The sequence below is a fragment of the Pseudorasbora parva genome, chromosome 12, assembly GCF_024679245.1.
Source record: "Pseudorasbora parva isolate DD20220531a chromosome 12, ASM2467924v1, whole genome shotgun sequence".
Taxonomy (NCBI): domain Eukaryota; kingdom Metazoa; phylum Chordata; class Actinopteri; order Cypriniformes; family Gobionidae; genus Pseudorasbora; species Pseudorasbora parva.
In genome coordinates this window covers 25020455-25041108 of record NC_090183.1, presented here as the reverse complement: position 1 = coordinate 25041108, position 20654 = coordinate 25020455, and the positions used below count along the sequence as shown (strand labels likewise).

Below are 20654 nucleotides of genomic sequence, written 5' to 3'. Positions count from 1 at the left end.
ACCCACCGATATAAACGTCACCTAGCAGAAATTCCTGTTTGACAAAATCTTCATCTTCATGAAGAAACTTGGTCAAATGGATCCTCTGTTTTTTCTGTAGTGCGTAAGGAAGGTTTTCTACCGTTTCAACAGAACTTCTTGTCGGTGTTACACCCACCAAAGATGTTTCAGTAGTCATTGTAACGCTAGAGTTGCAGACCGTTTCCTAACTTCTTTAAACAGGCCTACTAAATTATGTAGGTAGGGGCTGTAGCTTTGATGTGACTAACAAGAATGTGGTGCTTTCGATAGCCATAAAACACCAGCCGCTTTAACAGACTCAGTGAGATTAATCATGTCACGGCTTCTAACCCCTGTTCTGTGGATGGTAAACGTAATATTTCAAAAAGATCAAGACTCGCTATTCATGTTGATGCATTATGCAGACAGACCCCCTAAAATAACATAGTTTAATTTTTTTAATGCTGTATTATGCCTGTTTGACTCTGCTCAAAGTGTAGTCTTCGAAACAAAATGTAAAACTGTCCTCTACTGGCAGGGAAAAATCTACTTTACAAACTTTTACAATAGATCAGAAGAAAGGATTTCTGTATTATGATTTCATTATAGCTGAATGTCTCTTATCTTATCCGCGGTAAACATTTGTGGTAAATTGTGCACGCGTACTAATTGTTGCATAAAGATTATGCTTGAATTGACCTAGAACCTAAAACAGGAACAGGTTATGTTGATGAGGTATTATCCCGCTAACAAATCAGATGGAATTTTTAGCACATCTTGTTTATTACAACCGATGTGTCGGACGTCAGGGTCAGATGTCGAAGATAGTTGACGACACGTCACAATCTTTAATGTCAAGTGGGATGTTGAAAGAAACGATTCGTTACATAATTTGAAATGTTGGTTTGTCAAAAGAAGAGTTTGGTCACACATTTAAAATCATCTAAACCTCATGCCTATCTGGTGGAGTAGTAAAAGTCATTATTTACAAATCCAAAATAACAAACTTTCACAATTGCTTGTGAATGTTTTTTTTCCTAAATTGATTATAAAATGATAATTTCGTAAATGTACTTCTCGAATTACATAGAGATTTGTGCATGGATAAAACGCGTATAAGGCTAATGTTCAAAATGTGTCTATAACCTTTATAAGAGGAGTCTAACTTTGTTTAACAAGCGCAAACTTTAATGAATGCAACAGGCGTATATGTTTCAGCTGTAGAACAGCAGACTTACTTTTCACGGTGACGGTTCATGTGATTCCTCATCGTAGATGAGACTGAGACTGTAGTGACAGTAAAAGAAATATCACTTTAGTCAAACACTGTCAAATAGAAAGACTGTCGTGTCATTTCTTAATTTTCATTTATTCCTATAATGTTGATGGTGCTCAAAGAAGAGCCTTTGCCAACAAAATTTCAACAAACAAAACGGTCATCTGAAATGTAACTAAATATGACAATCACATCATCAACAAACATTGTGATTCTTGGTGTTTTAATCTTTTAGTAATTCCTCTAAAATGTCATGATACCTACAAAAATAGTTAAATAGTCAACATGTGTAAAACATATTTGTTTGGTATGAACAAAGTTTTGTGTTCTAGGTGAGAAAAATTCACTAAGATTAGGTTTCAGGAGTGTTGCAAAACAAAATGTTTTCCCTGTGGTTGTGGAACATTGGAGGTGAATCGTTTGAAATGTAGGTTTGTCAAAAGAAAACAAATAAGTTTAGTCAGACGTTTAGTAAAAATGCTTAAAATGATTTGCACAAACTTGCACTGACAACGACCAGATAGGAATCTTTACCTCAAAACAAATACCGCCGGGCAAATAAAATGTGAACAGTAATCTTGATCATATGACTAAGAATAGGCAATGGGGGGGGGGGGGGGGGGAGATGCGTATGGCAATAAAGCGGACACTTTTTCTTATACAATGTCACTGCTTTCTTACTCTAGGCCTCTTGAATTTACGCAGAGTTTTGTGTCCCACATAATTCCTACAAAGAACATGTTTGGATTGTATCCGTATAGGGAAGAAGCAATGCCGATAAGCTTTAATCGATATCGATTCAATTGTGCCAAAAATAATAAAGGAAAAACACATAAACAGTTGAAATAACGCATAACTTAGCTGGATTGGGATGCGTAAGGCAATAGTAAAGACAATTAAAAATGGTAAGTGTGATAGTAGCGTACAAATATTCACAAGTGAAAGATAAATATAATTGTCTTTGTTTGATAAGAAGCTTCATCTGGATCATTGCACTGCATGATTGTTACATGCCTGATGTGATACTTAAAAAAGACCTAGGTCTATTCCAACATCACAGAGAAAGTATTTTTTCTAATAGTTTGTCAAAAGAGAAAATAATCTTGTTTAGTTGTATTTTAAAACATTGCTTTTTCTTAAAATCAAATGTATTTGGTAGCGTGATTGTCTTGTTTCACAATGTATTAACTACATTTTTATCAGGCTAGTAAAAGTAGCATGAATCTTTGCAGAAATAGGAAAAGTACATTTTATAAAACAAAACGTACCAATTAACGGCTTTGTGTCAGAACACAACGGATATGTAGATGCATTTGGTAAACTTTTTCTTCAAATTTTAAACTAGTGTCATACAGTGTTTTATTTTGCCATCTTACATATGTAGTGTATCTTACAGTTGTGTGCATTGCAGCAAACATTATTGTCAACTAGGAGTTTAATTGATATTGAAACTTTGTAGAACTAAGAAAAGTAAAATATAGATCCATGGGACATGTACCATCTTAAAATGTAAGTTTAATAGTAAGGTTTTTATGCACAATTTTAAATGTTACAGATTCACTGTGCGCTGTTTTGTGAATAACAACTGAAATGAATGACTACCTTGCAGGGCCTGCAAAATCGTTGGGGTCAAAGGGCAATCTCCCTGCTAGCGTCATCCGCTCTCCCAAAGTCTGTTCATGCTGGCCAACAGACAAACTGTCTCAACAACATACATGAGCATTACATTTTCAAAATTCTATGCATTTTGAGTAGATAACTGATAGTATATTTTATGTAAGGGGTATGTTTTCAAACTGATGAAGACCAGTTTGGAAGATGCAAGAAAATAAAAATCATATGCGACTTACAATCCTAGATCACGGCTACCATAAAATGTTGGACTATTGTAGTAGTAGTATAAGATATGACCGGTTATTATTTAAAGATCGTGCTCAGACATAAGACGAGTAAAATTAAACGTTACTAATGCTGTGTCTTTGACCACAGATGACAAACTTTGTCGATGTGTTTCATAGCATGGGGTTCATACAAGGTTAATAGTTTAAGACCTGATTTGAATATTTGTAGAAATAAGATCTAAGATTTTATATTTTAAAAAAGCTAAAGTTTTTGAACACACGATTTTAGTAAGAATATACTTTAGGTTGAATTTAAGGAAAATCATTCCTACAATGTGGCATCAGATCTTATACGGATGTCTTATAGCAAGATAAAGAACATATGACTTTATTTAAACTTTAAAGATTGGCTTTAGATCTCATTTAAACTTTAAAGATTATACTTTGAAAGAAAATTAGTACAAACAAAATATTGGCTCTGGAAAGGCATTGGCAGACAAATTTAACATGTGCTGTGACATGATGCACAGAGTCTCAGCTCTAACCCCTCCCGTCCAGAGAGGGTCTGAAGCATTAATTTCATAGTGGAGTACTCTGGGAGGATCGGAGGGTGTTTTGGCTTAAACTATTTGCTTTTTATCTTCTTCAACTCTCTAAAAATTAAAGGTATTTTTATATTTATTTATTTTTATATTTATTATTATATTTTGCTAAAACTATAACTAAAAGTGTTCAAATAATTTGAGTAACATTTGTTTTTATTCATTTAAAATAGAGAAAAGTTAATTTTATAGAACCAATTACCGTGTGTGTGTGTGTGTGTGTGTGTGTGTGTGTGTGTGTGTGTGTGTGTGTGTGTGTGTGTGTGTGCGTGTGCGTTTCAGGTATTCCCCTGATCAAAATTTGACCCATGAGCAAAACAGCTTATAAATTATATTAATTAATTAATTATTTAATTATTTTTTAAAAGATGTGGAAAGTTAGATGCAGACTCTCTAAATATTGCTAAATAATATCTCTAAATGATTTTGTGTGAACCGTTTCATACATTGTATTGCTTTATAAGCAGTGTGTTTTTTTTTTTTTTTTACTTCGAATCTATAAACACTTTTTGATGCAATTTGCAATTTTTTGTGACTCCATTTTATTTAAAACTGAAATGGTTGGTTCAGGGTTTTTTAAATATTGTTTTTTATTAAACTATTTTATAAACATTCAACTTTTGTGGGGTAGATTTTCGTTTATATTATTTGAAAAGAAGAGAATGCTTGTGAGAGATACACTTGACAGTTTTTTCACAGTACAACATGATAATATGGAATGAGGTGGAGGAGGGTCCTGATAGCCCGAACTTCAAAGGATAAAACTTTCCGTCACAAATATATATCATAACCTCTTCAAAGGATAAAAAACAACATATATTATCATTATTAACGACTTCATATATTATTAACGACTTCAAAACATCATATATTATACCCTCTTCAAAGGATAAAAACTTTCCGTCACAAATATATCATACCCACTTCAAAGGATAAAAACATCTGTCAAAAACATTATATATTACACCGGTAATCCCCATCAACCCCGGAAGGTCAAAGGGGACGTCATAAATTATACCCGTAATCCCCATAACCCCCCCGGAAGGTCAAAAGGTCACGTCATAAATCATACCGGAAACCCCTCCATGACCGTGACCCCGGAAGTTCAATCGGGCAAAAGGTCAAAAGGTCAAAGCCATAAATCTTTTTGTCATAAGCTGAACCCTATTACTACTTACCACAGTATTGTTAATTATCTCTCCCGTGAACATAAGTCCCGTATGAGGTGAAGACAAAAACTCCCAAGATTCCGCACTCAATCTCGGCGTCATCAAGCTACGCCTTTGTTTTGAATAGGTGACCTCTGGTGGAGTAAAACTACAAATTGTTAGCCTAGAAATCTAGACGCACCCTAGCGGCAGCAAATCTAATCTCCTGCGTGTGTCATCTAGCAACTCTCAATACCCTTCTGAGCTGTAAAAGCCAAACTCTGGTCAGGCCAATCACATCGTGTATAGAGTCGGTGGGCGAGGCTTAACATAATGACGACCTAGTTGCACTTGCTTGCTACTAGTAAACACAGAAACTGCGAACGGCGGTCTCTCGAATCAGTTTTGACCGCGACTCTGGAAGACTTGGAGTTAAGCTTTTCTCTGAGAAAAGCACAAAGAACGGCACTGAAGTCATTCTTAAGAAGGGAAGATGTGTTCAGAGTTTTGCCGACCAGATACGGCGAAAGTTTAATCTGTCAACGAGCTCTGTTTCACCTTCGTTGCTCTGGTTGGTTGTAGCGCTATCCAATCGCGTGCACGCCGTGCAGAGGGAGTTTGAAAGACAACCGTTTATCCCGGCCCTCCGACTGAGCCCTGTCTATGGTGAGTTTCCAGACCAAACATCTTGATGTGGGTCTGGCTTGTCAGGCTAACAAATTGTGCCTTTAAGTACAAAATGACTGGTATGCGTCTTGAGACAAAACAATGCCACTGACATATTTTAAGATGTGGCAGTCCAAGTTGTTGTCAGTTAAAACAGCTTAAACATGCATTATACACTAAAGGTACAAACAGCTAAAAGCTGTCACAGGTGGTACCTTTTCCAAAAGTATACTTGTTTTCATTTTTGGTACTAATATGTACACTTTATCTATTAATATGCACATTTAATGTACTAATATGCACCCTTTGTGTACAAAAGTGTACCTTTTGAAAAGGTACCGCCCCAGTGACAGCCTACCTTTTTTTTTTTTCTGAGAGTGTAGTCTGAGTCTTAGGTTTGTCTGTGAAACTGGGCATTAAATTGTCATTTTAAAGATGAGCCATCAAAGTTAAAGCTCTTTCACAGAATCTTCTTTAGACCAACCTATTATAGCTGAAGAGGCAAAGAGCTTAAGTGCCAAGAAACGTCCTCATGGACCCAGAATCTGCCTGCAGCACAAATTGGAATGTGGGATTCACCTTGTCACCCTCTGTTTCAATCAAACTCTGAGACTTAGATCTGTGAGGTTTTCTGATATCTGCCTTTTGTCTTTGTCTGTGTGTACGCAGGTGCTTAGTCAAACAAAACATCCACAACCCCCTGCACTTTAACGTTAAATATGACCCACACCAAAAGGTTCATACCAGTGGGGTGGGGAAGCCAAAGTCTCTTTAATCTAATTTGCAACCATATGGTTCGCTTGGGAAAAATAAAGGATTTCATTCACCTATAAGCAAGACAGAATGCATTGCTAATTAAGGCATGGTGAGGCTACTCATTCACTTCATGGTGAGGCGTCTGGTAATAGGCTTCTTGTTTACTTAAAAAAAAAAAAAAAAAAATATATATATATATATATATATATATATATATATATATATATATATATATATAATTGTATATTTTAAATATTATTCACATAGTTCTATGCATAAGGTGATAAACTCAAATAAACAGTTTAACATATAGTTGATATATCATAAATATTAGATTCAGTCCCCTTTATTTTAGAATTACAGCCTACTTAATCTGTAACAGTTTCGGATGCTAATTTAAATAATAAAGAAATTAATGTAGGACTATAAAACAAAAATAACAACAACAAAACATTTCCCTCAATAATAACAAAAATATGAAATACAAAATTATTAAGGTAGAATAGAGAATTATCACATTAGCCTATTTTTTCATTTTTTTCTTCCACATTTTAGTAAATGCAGTCATCAGTCTCAAAAATTCAAACCAATTACCCAACTATATAATAATAATAATAATAATAATAATAATAATAATAAATTAATTATTCATATAAGAGTGACGGCTTAATTTAGAATACACTTGCACTAATTTTGGCAAGTGTCTACTTTTATAACCTAAAAAATCTGTAGAAAATACATGAAAAACACAAGTTTGTCAAAATTACATAATAGGCTATAATTAATAGAAATTAACACGTTTCTTATGATTTAGACACAAGTTTAAACACGATTAATGGAAAGTGTCTTCAACGGACCTTGAAATAGTTCAAGTGTAACAAACGGGGTTTGGTTGCTTAGTAACTTCAGGAATACCGGTCAGGTGTTTCGCGCGTAAATCCTCCCGTAAACTTTAGCCCCGCCCCCATACACTTCCTCTATGACAGTACATTTCTGTTTATTGCAGAATATTCTCAATATTCATGTCGCTTGCATGGACATAGTGGCAGCTTTGACGTTTTAAAAATGACAGCTTTGGTTTGAGGTATGTATTAGCCTGTGGATGTGTATTTGTGTGGGGTTTAAATGTGGCGAATATGCAGTGTAGAGAACTGGTGCAGACTGGTTGACTCTGCTGCTGTGCGCGCGGCACTGAATGTACCATAATAATGAGATGAGCGGGGACCCTTACATGTGCATTAAGCCCTTTCGGGTAAATGATTAGTAAGTTGTCCTTTTGTACCGATACTTTTTCCGCTTTTACACAACAGTATCATCAGACCTCCAATGGTTTCCTACCAGAGCTGCTTTAATCTGCACAGAACCGCGAAGACATGACAAGACACCGGATTGCGTTCATAGGGAATATTTCAGTCCGTTTCTGTTAATCGCGTTCTTCTTGCAGTTTACGTGTCACTGGAAAGTAAACCTTTGTCGTTTACATTGTGACCCGGTATAGAAACTCAATCGCGTGAATGTGCTCAAAATGACGTCTCCCACGCGAACGGACAGTATAAATGTCTACAACAGTGTCCCCATTACTGCAAGGACAAGTGGATGAAATGGGTTTCAGATTCTCATTGAAGTGGTACATGGATGACGTTTGATGACGTTTATATGAGACAGTAAGTATACGTTATGTTAAGTATGAAATATTACAATTTAGTGTCTTCTTAAGGTTGTGTTAATGGTCAGTCTAAGTAGTTCTTAAAGCAAGATGTTTTTGCCACTTTTTGAATGAGACTGGACAAACAGTATTGACTATAGTTGTAGAGGCTAATGTATAACACATTATATTAATTTCAGGTATACTATAATAAGTTACAATGTGCAAATTCTGCTCAATACATACATATTACAAAATGTGCTCTATTATGTTGTACACTTATCCGCGTGTTAAGTCTCTGACGTCACGAAATCCCAGGTGGCCATACAGTGATTCATCTTTTACAAATCGTTACAATAGGCTATGTGTCTGGGACGCCTTGAGCACGGAGACTGTAGTGTAGGCTACACCGTTTTTTTTTTTTTTTTTTTTTTTTGTAATGCTTTGCTAGAATTGTGTAAATTAAAAATAAATGATCATAAACTGTATTCTCAGGTGTTTCACGAGTCTTGGACCCGGAAGCAGCATTTCTTATGCCACGATTTAACAAGCAGATTTTTGCCGAATTGCCATAAGTGCCATGTTAATAATAATAAATAATAATAAAAAGTGAATTTATCCATTCATCCAAAAGTGAATTTTAAAAAGAGATTATTTTATTATAATTTAAATTTGAGACTTTTTTTGATATATTATTGTCAAAGGCTATTTATGAGCAGAATATATTCTTCATTTCGTCTGACCTTAATACTGTTCTAGATTCATTTATTTTGATTTCTTACACTTGACTTTGCAGATATGAACAAATGGTCAATTTAAGTTTCAGCTTTTCATAAATTTTTCTACATTATATAAACTGTTTGCTTTTATTTAATTGCCACATAAACATTTTAGGTGTGGGTATTTATCATTATATACTCAAAAGCACAAGTGTGTAGCACAAAACTCACTGACCTACAGTATATGTAGGCTATATGAGTCACAAATGTTTACCCTACACTAAAATCTGCAGGATAACATGATTGGTTACTACCATTGTCATTTCAAATTTCTGTTGGAGCCACAGCAAATGAGAATAACAGCTGCAGCTATGACCTAGTTTCGGGGGAAAAGCTCAGACTGAGGTTAAATAAGGCTAGCTGTGATGTTTTTGGTGGATTAGGTTTATGTTACCCAGGTGAGTAAAAAAAAATAATGCAATCCCACAGTTAATGCATTTCTGATTTATTAGTCAGAATCTATTCGCTCATCCAAACTGATCCATACTGATCAGATTAAAGAGTAATATTATATTTTCAAAGAATGTTCTGAAATAAGGAATTATTATTAAGACTATATTTTTTAATAAGCAAATTCATTGTTATTTTTGCCATATTTTGTTTTAAGAAACAAATAATTAATTTTCAAATTACACATTGTTTACCTCAAATGGCTTTAAAAAATGAAGTGAGTAATTTCTGTGCCACTATCAGCAACTGACAAAATGGAAAATCTTTCTAAACAGGTGTTTCTAAACTCAGAATATTGGTTAATATATAATCACAGCTATATTTTGTAAGTGCCATAGAGCCTTTAACCTTAAGTTTTTGGATAGTCAACTTACAATCAATTCACCTTTATTTATATAATGCAGCCTAACAATCAGTTAACTGATTTGAATAAAATATATAGATAATGTTCTGTGTATGCCATAGTAAAGAGTTTTTAGTCTAGATTTAAACTGACAGAGTGTGTCTGCTTCCCAAATAATACTAGGAAGAGATTCCAGAGATTAGGTGCAATAGAGGAAAAGGATCGACCTCCTGCAGTTGATTTTGATATTCTAGGTATTATCAACTGGCCAGAGTTTGCAGACCGCAATAGATGTGATGAAGTATAATGTGCTAAAGGTGGGGTAAGTGCTTTCTGGTAACCGTTGTTGATATTTCAAATCACCAAAACAAACACACCCCTACCCACAAAAGGGTCTTGCCCCTATTTTGATTGCTCAGCCCCACACATGCGTAACCCAGGCAACGGCTATGGCAGAATCTGTGCGTTACTAATCCAGGTTGAATATTCAATGAAAAAGTCATCCCTTCCATCACAAAAACACAAACTGTTCTTATGAACAACTTGATAGTACACAAGCACAACAGTCAACTAACGACATATTACAATTATGACAAGATTAGAGTTATAGCGATCACAAAAACACAAACCGTTCTCATGACAACTCGATGGTAGCCTACACGAACGTGACAGTCCAGCTAACGACATTACAATTATGAAAAGATTAGTTATAGCGATCACAAAAACATTTATAAAATTATGACCAGATAAGGGTTGTATAGATCATGAAAAGTGGAAACAAGTATCTTACTTGTCGGACACATTTTGTGAGCTGATGCTTAAAACAGACAGTGAGGAGATTTAGGCCCCGTCCACACGAAGCCAGAGCTTTCCCAATCCGATCTTTTTTTTCTTGTTTCAAGAAATATCTGCGTCCACACGAGATTACCAAAACCAACTAAAAACAATGTAGTTTGCATGCCAGGCCAGTGTATGGCGCTGTAATTCTGCCACAGAAATACACTAAAAACGGAGAAGAAGAGTTGTGGCTAGAAGGGGTATAGCAGTGGTCGGAGGTGAGGCACAATCTCACAATAAAATAACAATAAATACATTTGCTACTTAACAGATGTGTTTTATTAATGCCTACACCTACCCCAACCCAAAACATACCATTACTAATGCAGATACGTTAATTAAATGACGCGATATTGATGTGCGCATGCCCAGTGCCCGTAGTTGTATCCCTTAACTCTTTCACCGTGCTGGACGTAGTGTGATGACATCACCGTATCAGAAAATATGTGGATTCGCTGTACACACGAAAACGGAAGATGGTCGTTTTCAGATTTATCCGCTTTGGGATCCGGTTTCCAAAAATATCGGATTCATGCTTCCAAAACGCCGGATCCGTGTGGACGAAACGCTGATACGGTACAAAATGTATACGTATACAGCTAAACGCGTCTCCGTGTGGACGGGGCCTTAGATGCTCCATACGGTGTGGAATGAATGGGTCTTTATCATCGCTGAAGTGAGCGACAATACGATCGCAAATGGACAAACAAGCGATTGAAGTGAGCATGACACATGAGCATATTCAACCAAAAGCCTGCAAATGTTAGTTCTCAGCTAATGTCCGTGTTGTGTATTTTGAATAATGACAATAATGATGCTTTCTTCTCACCATCATTATTAGACACGCCCCTTACCTGCTGATTGGCTACAAGTTTGTTATTGGACTCGGCCCAAGTCGGTTTTGGAAAACAGTTTTGAAATAACACTTACCCCACCTTTAAGAGCTCGCTCAAGTACTGGGGAGCTGAACCATTTAGTGCTTTGTAAGTAACGAGCAAGGTTTATTTAACTGATCCATACTGATCAGATTAAAGATTAATGTTATATTTTCAAAGAATTTTCTGAAATAAGGAATTATTATTAAGACTATATTTTTAAATAAGCAAATTCATTGTTATTTTTGGCATATTTTGTTTTAGGGAACAAATAAATCATTTTCAAATGAAACATTGTTTACTTCAAATTGGCTAGTAATTTCTGTGCCACTATCAGCACCTTATAAAATGGAACATCATGTTAAACAGGTATTTCTAAACTCAGAATATCGGTTAATATATAACCACAGCAATATTTTGTAAGTGCCATAGAGCCTTTAACCTTAAGTCATCTTGGAAAACAGTCTCGACCAGTCGAGCTGCCAACGCTTTGCTAAGTGATGAACTGTGACTTGGAATCTCATATGGGACACCTTCTCTCCTCGTAGTAAGTCAACCATATATTTTAATAAACAGATATAATCGATGCGTTTCCATGTTATTAGATTTCACAAACTCAATTACTATCGATCAGCTCACTTAGCACAGTGTTCGTGGCTCGACTGTCGAGACTGTTTTCCAGGATGGCTACTGTCTGTAAACGCGTAATGTACTGTCTTTATAAAGTATCTTCTTTTTAAACTGTTTGTACACGTACAAAGTTCTCAATGCTTCGCATGTAGGGACCCTCATTGTGCTACCGTGTTAGTGTGAGGCTATTTAGAGCCTTGTTAGTGGTATTAACTAGCGATTTCATTTTACTTTTTCCATGCTCCATACACTAGCTTATTAAGCTGATCTATTTTTAGAGATCAAAGTCTTTACATTCGATGATTTACATTTCATGAAAGTGCATCCCAGAGAATGATCTACTTGGTAACCATGTGTTAATTACCCCTAGGTTCATTTCTCAACTGAACTGAATTGTCCTTTAACTTCTCATCTCATAGGGTTAGTGTGTGTAATCTTTTAGTTGTAGATTTTATAACTGATGTATAGCAAATTATTTGGGGTAAGCAGTAGGAAAAGCAATTCTCAGATGTTCTCTGAAGTCTTGTTGAGCCCTACTTTGCCAGCCTTTGAGTATTAAATTTATTTGGTGACTTTTATATTTTTCACAGTGGTTGCTGGTGGCTGCATGTGCTCTCAATTTCTGCTTTATTTGATAGGCCTACAATAATTCACTCTACAGATGTTCACACTTATAAAATAACAGATCTGCCAAAATATATCAACATGTTGGAATATCCAGCCAGAATTTGAGTGCTTTTGCAACCCAAGGCAATTTTGGCAACTTACGAAAGAAAGTGATAATTGTTGTTTACGGCAATCTGACTTGACTAAATAAGCTATTGTGTAATTGCACTATATTAGTGACTAATGGAGATGAAAATACATGGTGAGGACATCTGTAATTACAGCTAGTAACTAAAGCTTGGATTGGATTCCACCCGTTAATCTGTGACACATACACTGTATTTGTATGTTTATTGAAATAATATATTTTAAACTTAAAACAGTTTTTTTTATCCTTCTTTGATTCTAACATCTTCCTTACAGTTGACATGTTGACATCAAAGCCAGTGTAAGGCTTGAACAAAAGATCTGTTGGACAGGCAAAGCACAGAACAAAGTGCTTGTGACTTAAATAGTTGGTGTGATGAATGGAAGGAATGTGATTGTCTTGCGAAGCAAGTCTAGACTTTGTTTTATTAGTAGACCATAGAGGCTGAAAATTGTGTGCTCAGGGCCTGATGGTAGAAAACTTAAATGTATTAAATAATACTAAATGCAATCTGATTATAAGGTTTCAATGAGAATAAATAAGTCAGCAATAAATTCATCTTACTCAAAACATTGACATTTATGATTTATATAAATTACAGCTTTATTAGCCAAGTGATATACAAGTGAATTAATCATTGTGACATTCAGTCAATTGTTCCTTGACAATGAGAAGGTCATTCAGTTTTTCCAATTGAATGTTTATGGTTAAGTCTTAGCAATGTGAAAGTCGAACTACACACATCAATATTACCCCTGAAAAATTCATTTATATTTGAGCAGAGTCTTGCAACTTGATAATAAAGACAACATTGTCTTTGGCCAGGTTCACCACTGCAGTACTATTGTCTTCATGCAGTACAGTTTGGACCCACTAAGGCTGATAATCTAATAAAAATGTCTAATGCAGTGCTTTAGTGCCTCAGCACTGATCAAGCTCTGTGCTGTGGAAAGTGATACAGGGCAGAGACACTAGGGTGTCTCCCCAAGTGATGGAACCATTTGTTATGTTTAGTGGTGTATTAGGCCACTCCTTGCATTTGTTCACTGATTTAATGTAATTTGAGAGTGAGACTTATGTTGTATCAAGCCAGTATTTCACATAAAAAAATGAGTGTAACATTGAGACGCTTGATTTGTTTGTTAGCTTAAAGAATGAGCAAATATAAAACAAATTTATTACACTTGATTATTTATTGTAGGCTTGAAACATTAAATAATTTATTAATTTGAATGTTTTAATAACTTATCTATAACTATAATAAAACAAGTTTAATAGACTATGTGTATACTCCCATTCAACGTATTCAAAGCCATATGATTTTAAGCCATATGAAATCAGCATGTAGGTTTGCTGCGATAGTCTGTGTTGCCGGTGTTCAGCTGCAACACTGGTTACATCACTTTCCCACTGAGGCACCGCCTCACCGTCGTTCAGATTTTTAAAAATAATAGTAAAAGTCATTTAGTTCATTAAGAGAACAGACACTACAATTAAAAACTGAACGTGTCTGCTTAATGCAGTGTGAGTCAAACGAGAGTCACACCACAGACCAGCAGTAGGAGTCAGGTTTCACGATAGTGAGGAGATGACAAGATGACGGAAGATAAGGTTTCATAACTAAATGTAAAAGCACCCGTTTAAGCGAGTTTGTCTTTGTACTGTTTTGTTGTGTTTTTGTTATGAATAATAATGAACCCATCATTCAAGCAGTTTTCCCCCGAATTGCCGTTCATTTGAAGAAAGTATAACGTGCAAGGCCGCGCAGGCATTCGTAACAGAGCACGTCCACTGCCATGGAGCGAACAGAGCGAGCGTCTTCAGTTCATTTCCTATGGAATCTTAACTTCCATATATGTTGGATGGTTTCCATGTTTGCTGCTTAGTTGCTCACTCTCATGACACATAGCAACACAGCTGAAGTTTTCTAATATGTTCAAACACTTGTAAATTCTGTTGACTTATGTTTGAGGGTGTTGCCTTGTACTGTGCCTGAGTGCGCTACTCCCTCACTGGCCTGCACTCACACTTACCGAGCCGGAGCACGCTTGCGTCAACTTTTTGTTTTGAAGAAGACAGAAAGAAAAGCACCTTCTCTAATAGACTGCCTAAAGGCAGGTGTACACTGTGCGAATTCGATCAGATTTTTGGTGAAAAAATCTGGGATTTTAATTTTAAAATTAAAATTATTGCCCAGCAATAGGTCAGGACTCTGTGCAGGCCAGGCAAGTTTCTCCACACCAAACTCGCTCATCCTTATCTTTATGGACCATGCATTGTGCACTGGTGTGCAGTCATACTGGAACTGGATGGGGCTATCCTGAAACTATTCCCACAAAATTGAGAGCTAAAATTGTCTAAAATGTATCGGTATACAGAAGCATTAAGAGTTCCTTTCACTGGAACTAAGGGGCCATGCCCAACCCCTGAAATACAACACCACACCATGCTACCCCCTCTTGGCACTTGGCACCTTGCAGTCAGACAAGTACCGTTCTCCTGGCAACTGCCAAACCGAGACTCATTCATTGGATTGCCAGACATAGAAGCATGCTTTGTCACTCCAGAAAACACGTCTTTACTGTTCTAGAGTCCAGGAGGGGTGTACTTTACACCACTGCATCAAACATTTTTCATTGCACTTGGTGGTATAAGGCTTGGATGCAGCTGCTCGGTCATGGAAACCCATTTCATGAAGCTCTCTATGAACTGTTCTTGAGCTAATCTGAGGTCTGTAGCTATTGACTCTCTAGAAAGTTGGTGACTTCTGCGCTCTGTGTACCTCAGTATGCGCAGCCCCCACTCTGTGATTTTATGTGGCCTACCACTTGGTGGCTGAGTTGCTGTTGTTCCCAATTGTAATACCACTTTACCACTTTATAATACCACTAACCGGGTTATAATACCACTAACAGTTGACTGTGGAATATTTAGTAGTGAGGAAATTTCAAAAATGGACTTATTGCTTAGGTGGCAAATTAATCTCACTACGACACTTGTATGTATACAGTAACTGTATATATATATATATATATATATATATATATATATATTTCACAAGTTCACACTTACATCAAATTAAATAGAATTAAGATTATGCACATTTGGCGTGCTGTCCAGGGCTCTGAATTTTGGCCCAAACCCAGATATATAATAAAGATAGTCTGGAACTTGTATTATGGATTGTGTTGACATCTAATGAGAGTTTATTAAAACAAAGTAAGGAGATGGGTTGGTTGAGGGATGCTAAAATAAAAACTGTCAACAAAAGAAATCTGCTCTGCATCTGCTGTACACCTCTTATCGTTTATTAAATTGATTAGCTTAATGTACTCCACTCGTATTTAATTAAGTTTAATTATCTGAGCGTACTCCACTTGTGTTTAATTATCTGAATGTGTGTAATTGGTACATGTGTTTTTAACTACATTTTAACTAAATTTTTCAAAGATTATAAGATTTGTAATTTTCATGGACACACATATTTGTCATGGATAATACTATTTGCTAAATTCCTTTTTTATGTCTTCATGTAGGAATGTTTACCCTCACAGAAGTTGCCTCTCTAAATGACATCCAGCCAACTTATCGGATACTGAAACCATGGTGGGACGTCTTTATGGATTACTTGGGTGTGGTCATGCTTATGCTGGCCATATTCGCCGGGACCATGCAGTTAACCAAAGATCAGGTGGTTTGCCTTCCTGTTCTAGAGTCGTTGGAGGACCGAAACCCTGTGCCCACGGAAAGGCCACCAGAAAAAGCTATTGGCTCAGGGTCAGGAGGAGGCCATGTGACATTGGCAGCTGCACCTTTGGCAAGCAAAGAACAAACCGACAGTGTTGTCCAACACTTCCCACAGTCGTCTGCTGTCAGGCAACCTCAGCCTACGGGTTTACGAACAAATCTGGATTTTCAGCAGTATGTCTTTGTTAATCAGATGTGCTACCATGTTGCCCTCCCGTGGTATTCAAAGTACTTTCCATATCTAGCTCTCATTCACACTATTGTTCTTATGGTAAGCAGTAACTTTTGGTTTAAGTATCCAAAGACCAGTTCCAAAATTGAGCATTTTGTGTCTATTTTGGGCAAATGTTTTGAGTCCCCTTGGACAACAAAGGCATTGTCTGAGACAGCCTGTGAAGATTCGGAAGAGAATAAGCAGAGATTGACTGGAGCCTCTACATTACCAAAGCATTTTTCAACCAGCAGTGAAGAGGGAAGTCCAAATCAGTCCACACCCATGCTTGCAAAATCTAGCATTAAGTTTTCTGCCGAGAAGCCAGTGATTGAAGTTCCAAGCATGACTATACTTGATAAGAAAGATGGAGAGCAAGCTAAAGCTCTTTTTGAGAAAGTGAGGAAGTTCCGTACACATGTTGAAGACAGTGACTTGATCTACAAACTTTATGTAGCTCAGACTATAATAAAAACTGTCAAGTTCATTCTGATTCTTTGCTACACCATGACCTTTGTCACCTCTATAAAATTCGACCATGATTGTGAGCCAGAAATTAAACATTTAACTGGATACTCAAAATTTAAGTGCACCCACAACATGGCTTTCATGTTGAAAAAGCTTCTTGTTAGCTACATTGTCCTTATTTTTGTGTATGGCTTGGTTTGCATTTACACACTTTTTTGGCTATTTAGACGGCCCCTTAAGGAATATTCCTTTGAAAAAGTTCGAGAAGAAAGCAGTTTTAGTGATATCCCGGATGTGAAAAATGACTTTGCTTTTCTTCTTCACATGGTAGACCAGTATGACCAGTTGTACTCAAAACGTTTTGGTGTCTTTCTCTCAGAGGTAAGCGAGAACAAATTGCGGGAAATAAGCTTAAATCACGAGTGGACCTTTGAGAAACTACGGCAACACGTGACTCGTAATGCACAGGATAAACTTGAGCTGCATCTTTTTATGCTCTCAGGTGTCCCTGATGCTGTTTTTGACCTCACTGATTTAGATGTCCTGAAACTAGAACTCATCCCAGAGGCACGTATCACAGCAAAAATTTCCCAGATGATCAACCTACACGAGTTGCACTTTTACCATTGTCCCGCCAAAGTCGAACAGACTGCATTCAGTTTCCTCCGCGATCACCTCCGGTGCCTTCACGTCAAGTTTACGGACGTAGCAGAGATTCCAACTTGGGTTTACATGCTGAAGAACCTGAGAGAGCTCTACTTGGTGGGAAACTTGAACTCTGAGAATAACAAAATGATAGGATTAGAGTCCCTCAGGGACTTGAGGCACCTAAAGATCCTCCATCTGAAGAGCAACCTTACCAAGGTCCCAACTAACATTACAGACTTATCACCCCACTTGATCAAACTTGTGGTTCACAATGATGGTACTAAACTCTTGGTGTTAAACAGCTTGAAAAAGATGATGAACCTAGCTGAGTTGGAGCTGCACAATTGTGAGCTGGAGAGGATACCGCATGCAATTTTTAGTTTGACCAACCTGCAGGAGTTGGACTTGAAATCGAACAATATCCGTACCATTGAAGAGGTCATCAGCTTCCAGCACCTCAAAAGGCTTAATTGCCTCAAACTTTGGCACAATAAAATCATTTCCATTCCATTGTCCATAAGTCACGTAAAAAACCTTGAGTTCCTCTATCTGTCACATAACAAACTCGAGACCTTGCCTACCACTCTATTCAATCTTCTTAAACTGAGATACCTGGATGTTAGTAACAACTCCATTGTAGTGATTCCTCCAGAAGTGGGGTTTCTCCAAAATTTACAGCACTTTGCCATCACAGGAAACAAGGTCGAAGTGGTGCCCAAGCAGCTGTTCAAATGCACAAAGTTGCGTACCTTATCCCTTGGACACAACTGCATCTTGTTGCTGCCGGAGAAAATCGGGCAGTTGCTGCAGCTCACTCATCTTGAGCTCAAGGGGAATTGTCTGGATCGCCTACCCGCACAGCTTGGCCAGTGCCGACTCTTGCGCCGAAATGGTCTCATTGTGGAGGACCACCTTTTTGATTCACTTCCCCTAGAGGTCAAAGAGAGCATAAGTCAGGAAATCACTGCTAATGGAGTGTGATTGTGAATCAGGAAAAAATTTATCTAAAACCCAGTCATGGTTTTCTAAGTGGAACGGAATTAGAGAGCTCAAGAGGCAATGTTTCAATACTTCTGTTATTTTTTAAGGCTTCTTTCTTTCTTTCTTTCTTTCTTTCTTTCTTTCTTTCTTTCTTTCTTTCTTTCTTTCTTTCTTTCTTTCTTTCTTTCTTTAAGAAATGTTATCCAGGACTGCTGGCATGAATGGATGTTCCAGGTATAAAGAATGAGTCCAGTATCAAAGCTTATGTTAACATTTATTATTATTTTCTGCACAGGTAAAATATAGTAAGCCAATATAAAACTTTGTGGACATTAAGGGCCCTATTTTAACAATCTAAGCGCATGGTCTAAAGCGCACGGCGCAAGTGCTCTTAGGGCGTGTTTAAATCCGCTTTTGCTAGTATAAGACAGGAATGGTTGTTGCGCCCGCCACATGGTCTAAAAGGGCATGGTCTAAAAGGGCATCTTGCAACATGGCAGATACGACATATAAATTGTGGAATTTGTGAGCGGAAAGACTGAATGCTACTGAACTACTTTTTATTTTTAATATTTAAAAATGTTTGTGTGCTACTGCGTGTACCTGTTTTGTAATAAGCAGAGTGTACAATGTGGAACTGCCTATATATATTGCACCACTTACTTTAGATTTCAGTTGCCTCAAAATAGCAACGTGCCAACAAAACGTCTGAACCTAGTTTTCTGACCAGCATAATGCCCCAAATGGCCGTGAATCTATTGTCTTTTAAACAATGTGGCACAGGAGGTGAAAATAATAACTGTCGGGCTGAAACTAGCAAAAAACACTTGCGTCGTGGGCCCTAAATATGCTTTAGATTTCTTAAGGATTATTCAAATCTTTGGGATTATTATGCCTGTGTGCATGGGGTTTTGTTGTTTTTAATATTTTTTTTATTATTTGCCCATATTACAGTGTAGATATAATTCAGATCACTTTTTTTCTGTTCATTTCCAGTAGCACTTTTGTCCATTGTTTTCACCAGCTGTTATCCGCACAGTCTGCATCACATGCATTGTGCATTGTGGTGCCGTCAACGATTGTATTCAATGTTTGGAAGAACCCAGAACAACTGACATATATTAAAAGGTTGAGTATGAGTGGTAAAAGAGTCCAGTACCTGGAATTCCTCAAAAAGAAAATCTGATTTGAGTTTGGTGAAGAGTGCTCTACAAACTGAATGTTTGTGTCGATAAAAATTTACTGTATCCACCCGGTTCAATCAAACTGCATATTTTATACTTCAGTTACAGTCTGTTCCATATTTCTGTAATGAGATTGTGTCCTACTCAATTTCTAATGAACAAAATATTTTGAACTGTATAACCATGTTCTGCATTGAAAATGTACTAAATGCTTTTGCAGCAAAATGGTTGGATTTGATGATGCACAAACTAAAGGTAACAATGTGCATTGCACTGCAAGTCTTGGCAACAAAACCTCTTTTCCTTCTAACATCATATTTTTACGTGGCTTACAGAAGTAATGCATAGGTTACGGTGACTTGTGCATGTTTTGTATATAACACAATATTATGATGGGACAGACCTGTATTGTGTTTACACTGCATGGTCCTTGCTACTCAAAAACTCCAATAGACATGTATAGTAAACTTGCCCTGATATATACTCTGTCATATCTTAGTCTGTAAATGTGTATGACTACCACCTGCTTAAATGTTAGCCCTTGCTGGCTATAAAAGTAATGGAAATGCTTGCATTGTGTGAATCAGTGTTTTAAGTTTCCGTGCTATTGGCTTTTAAGGCAAATGCACAAAAAAGGTTTCTTGCCAGATGTTAGGTTCCGATATACACTCTGATGACTGGATTGCGTGTTAGAAAATCCTTACCTGATTTTTGTTATTTTTCTTGATAAAGTAACAAAGTTGTCATATAGAAATGATTGAAACATGATCAAGATATAGATCAAATCAATCTTAGTTCAATCAAAAATAAATA

General features: G+C 36.8%; 1 protein-coding gene across 2 annotated transcripts; it reads left to right on the top strand.

Moving 5' to 3' along the window:
* The first annotated feature begins 7252 nt into the window (after positions 1-7252).
* On the top strand, positions 7253-20632 carry lrrc8db (leucine rich repeat containing 8 VRAC subunit Db). 2 transcript variants are annotated; one of them, XM_067459556.1, is made up of 2 exons: positions 7253-7373; positions 16139-20632. In XM_067459556.1, exon 2 carries the CDS (start codon positions 16141-16143, stop codon positions 18655-18657), a length of 2517 nt encoding a protein of 838 aa, XP_067315657.1. In that variant the 5' UTR covers positions 7253-7373; positions 16139-16140; the 3' UTR covers positions 18658-20632. The 2 variants fall into 2 exon arrangements, with proteins under 2 accessions (XP_067315657.1, XP_067315655.1); XM_067459554.1 differs by lacking the exon at positions 7253-7373 and adding an exon at positions 7388-7953.
* The last annotated feature ends 22 nt before the right edge of the window (positions 20633-20654 follow it).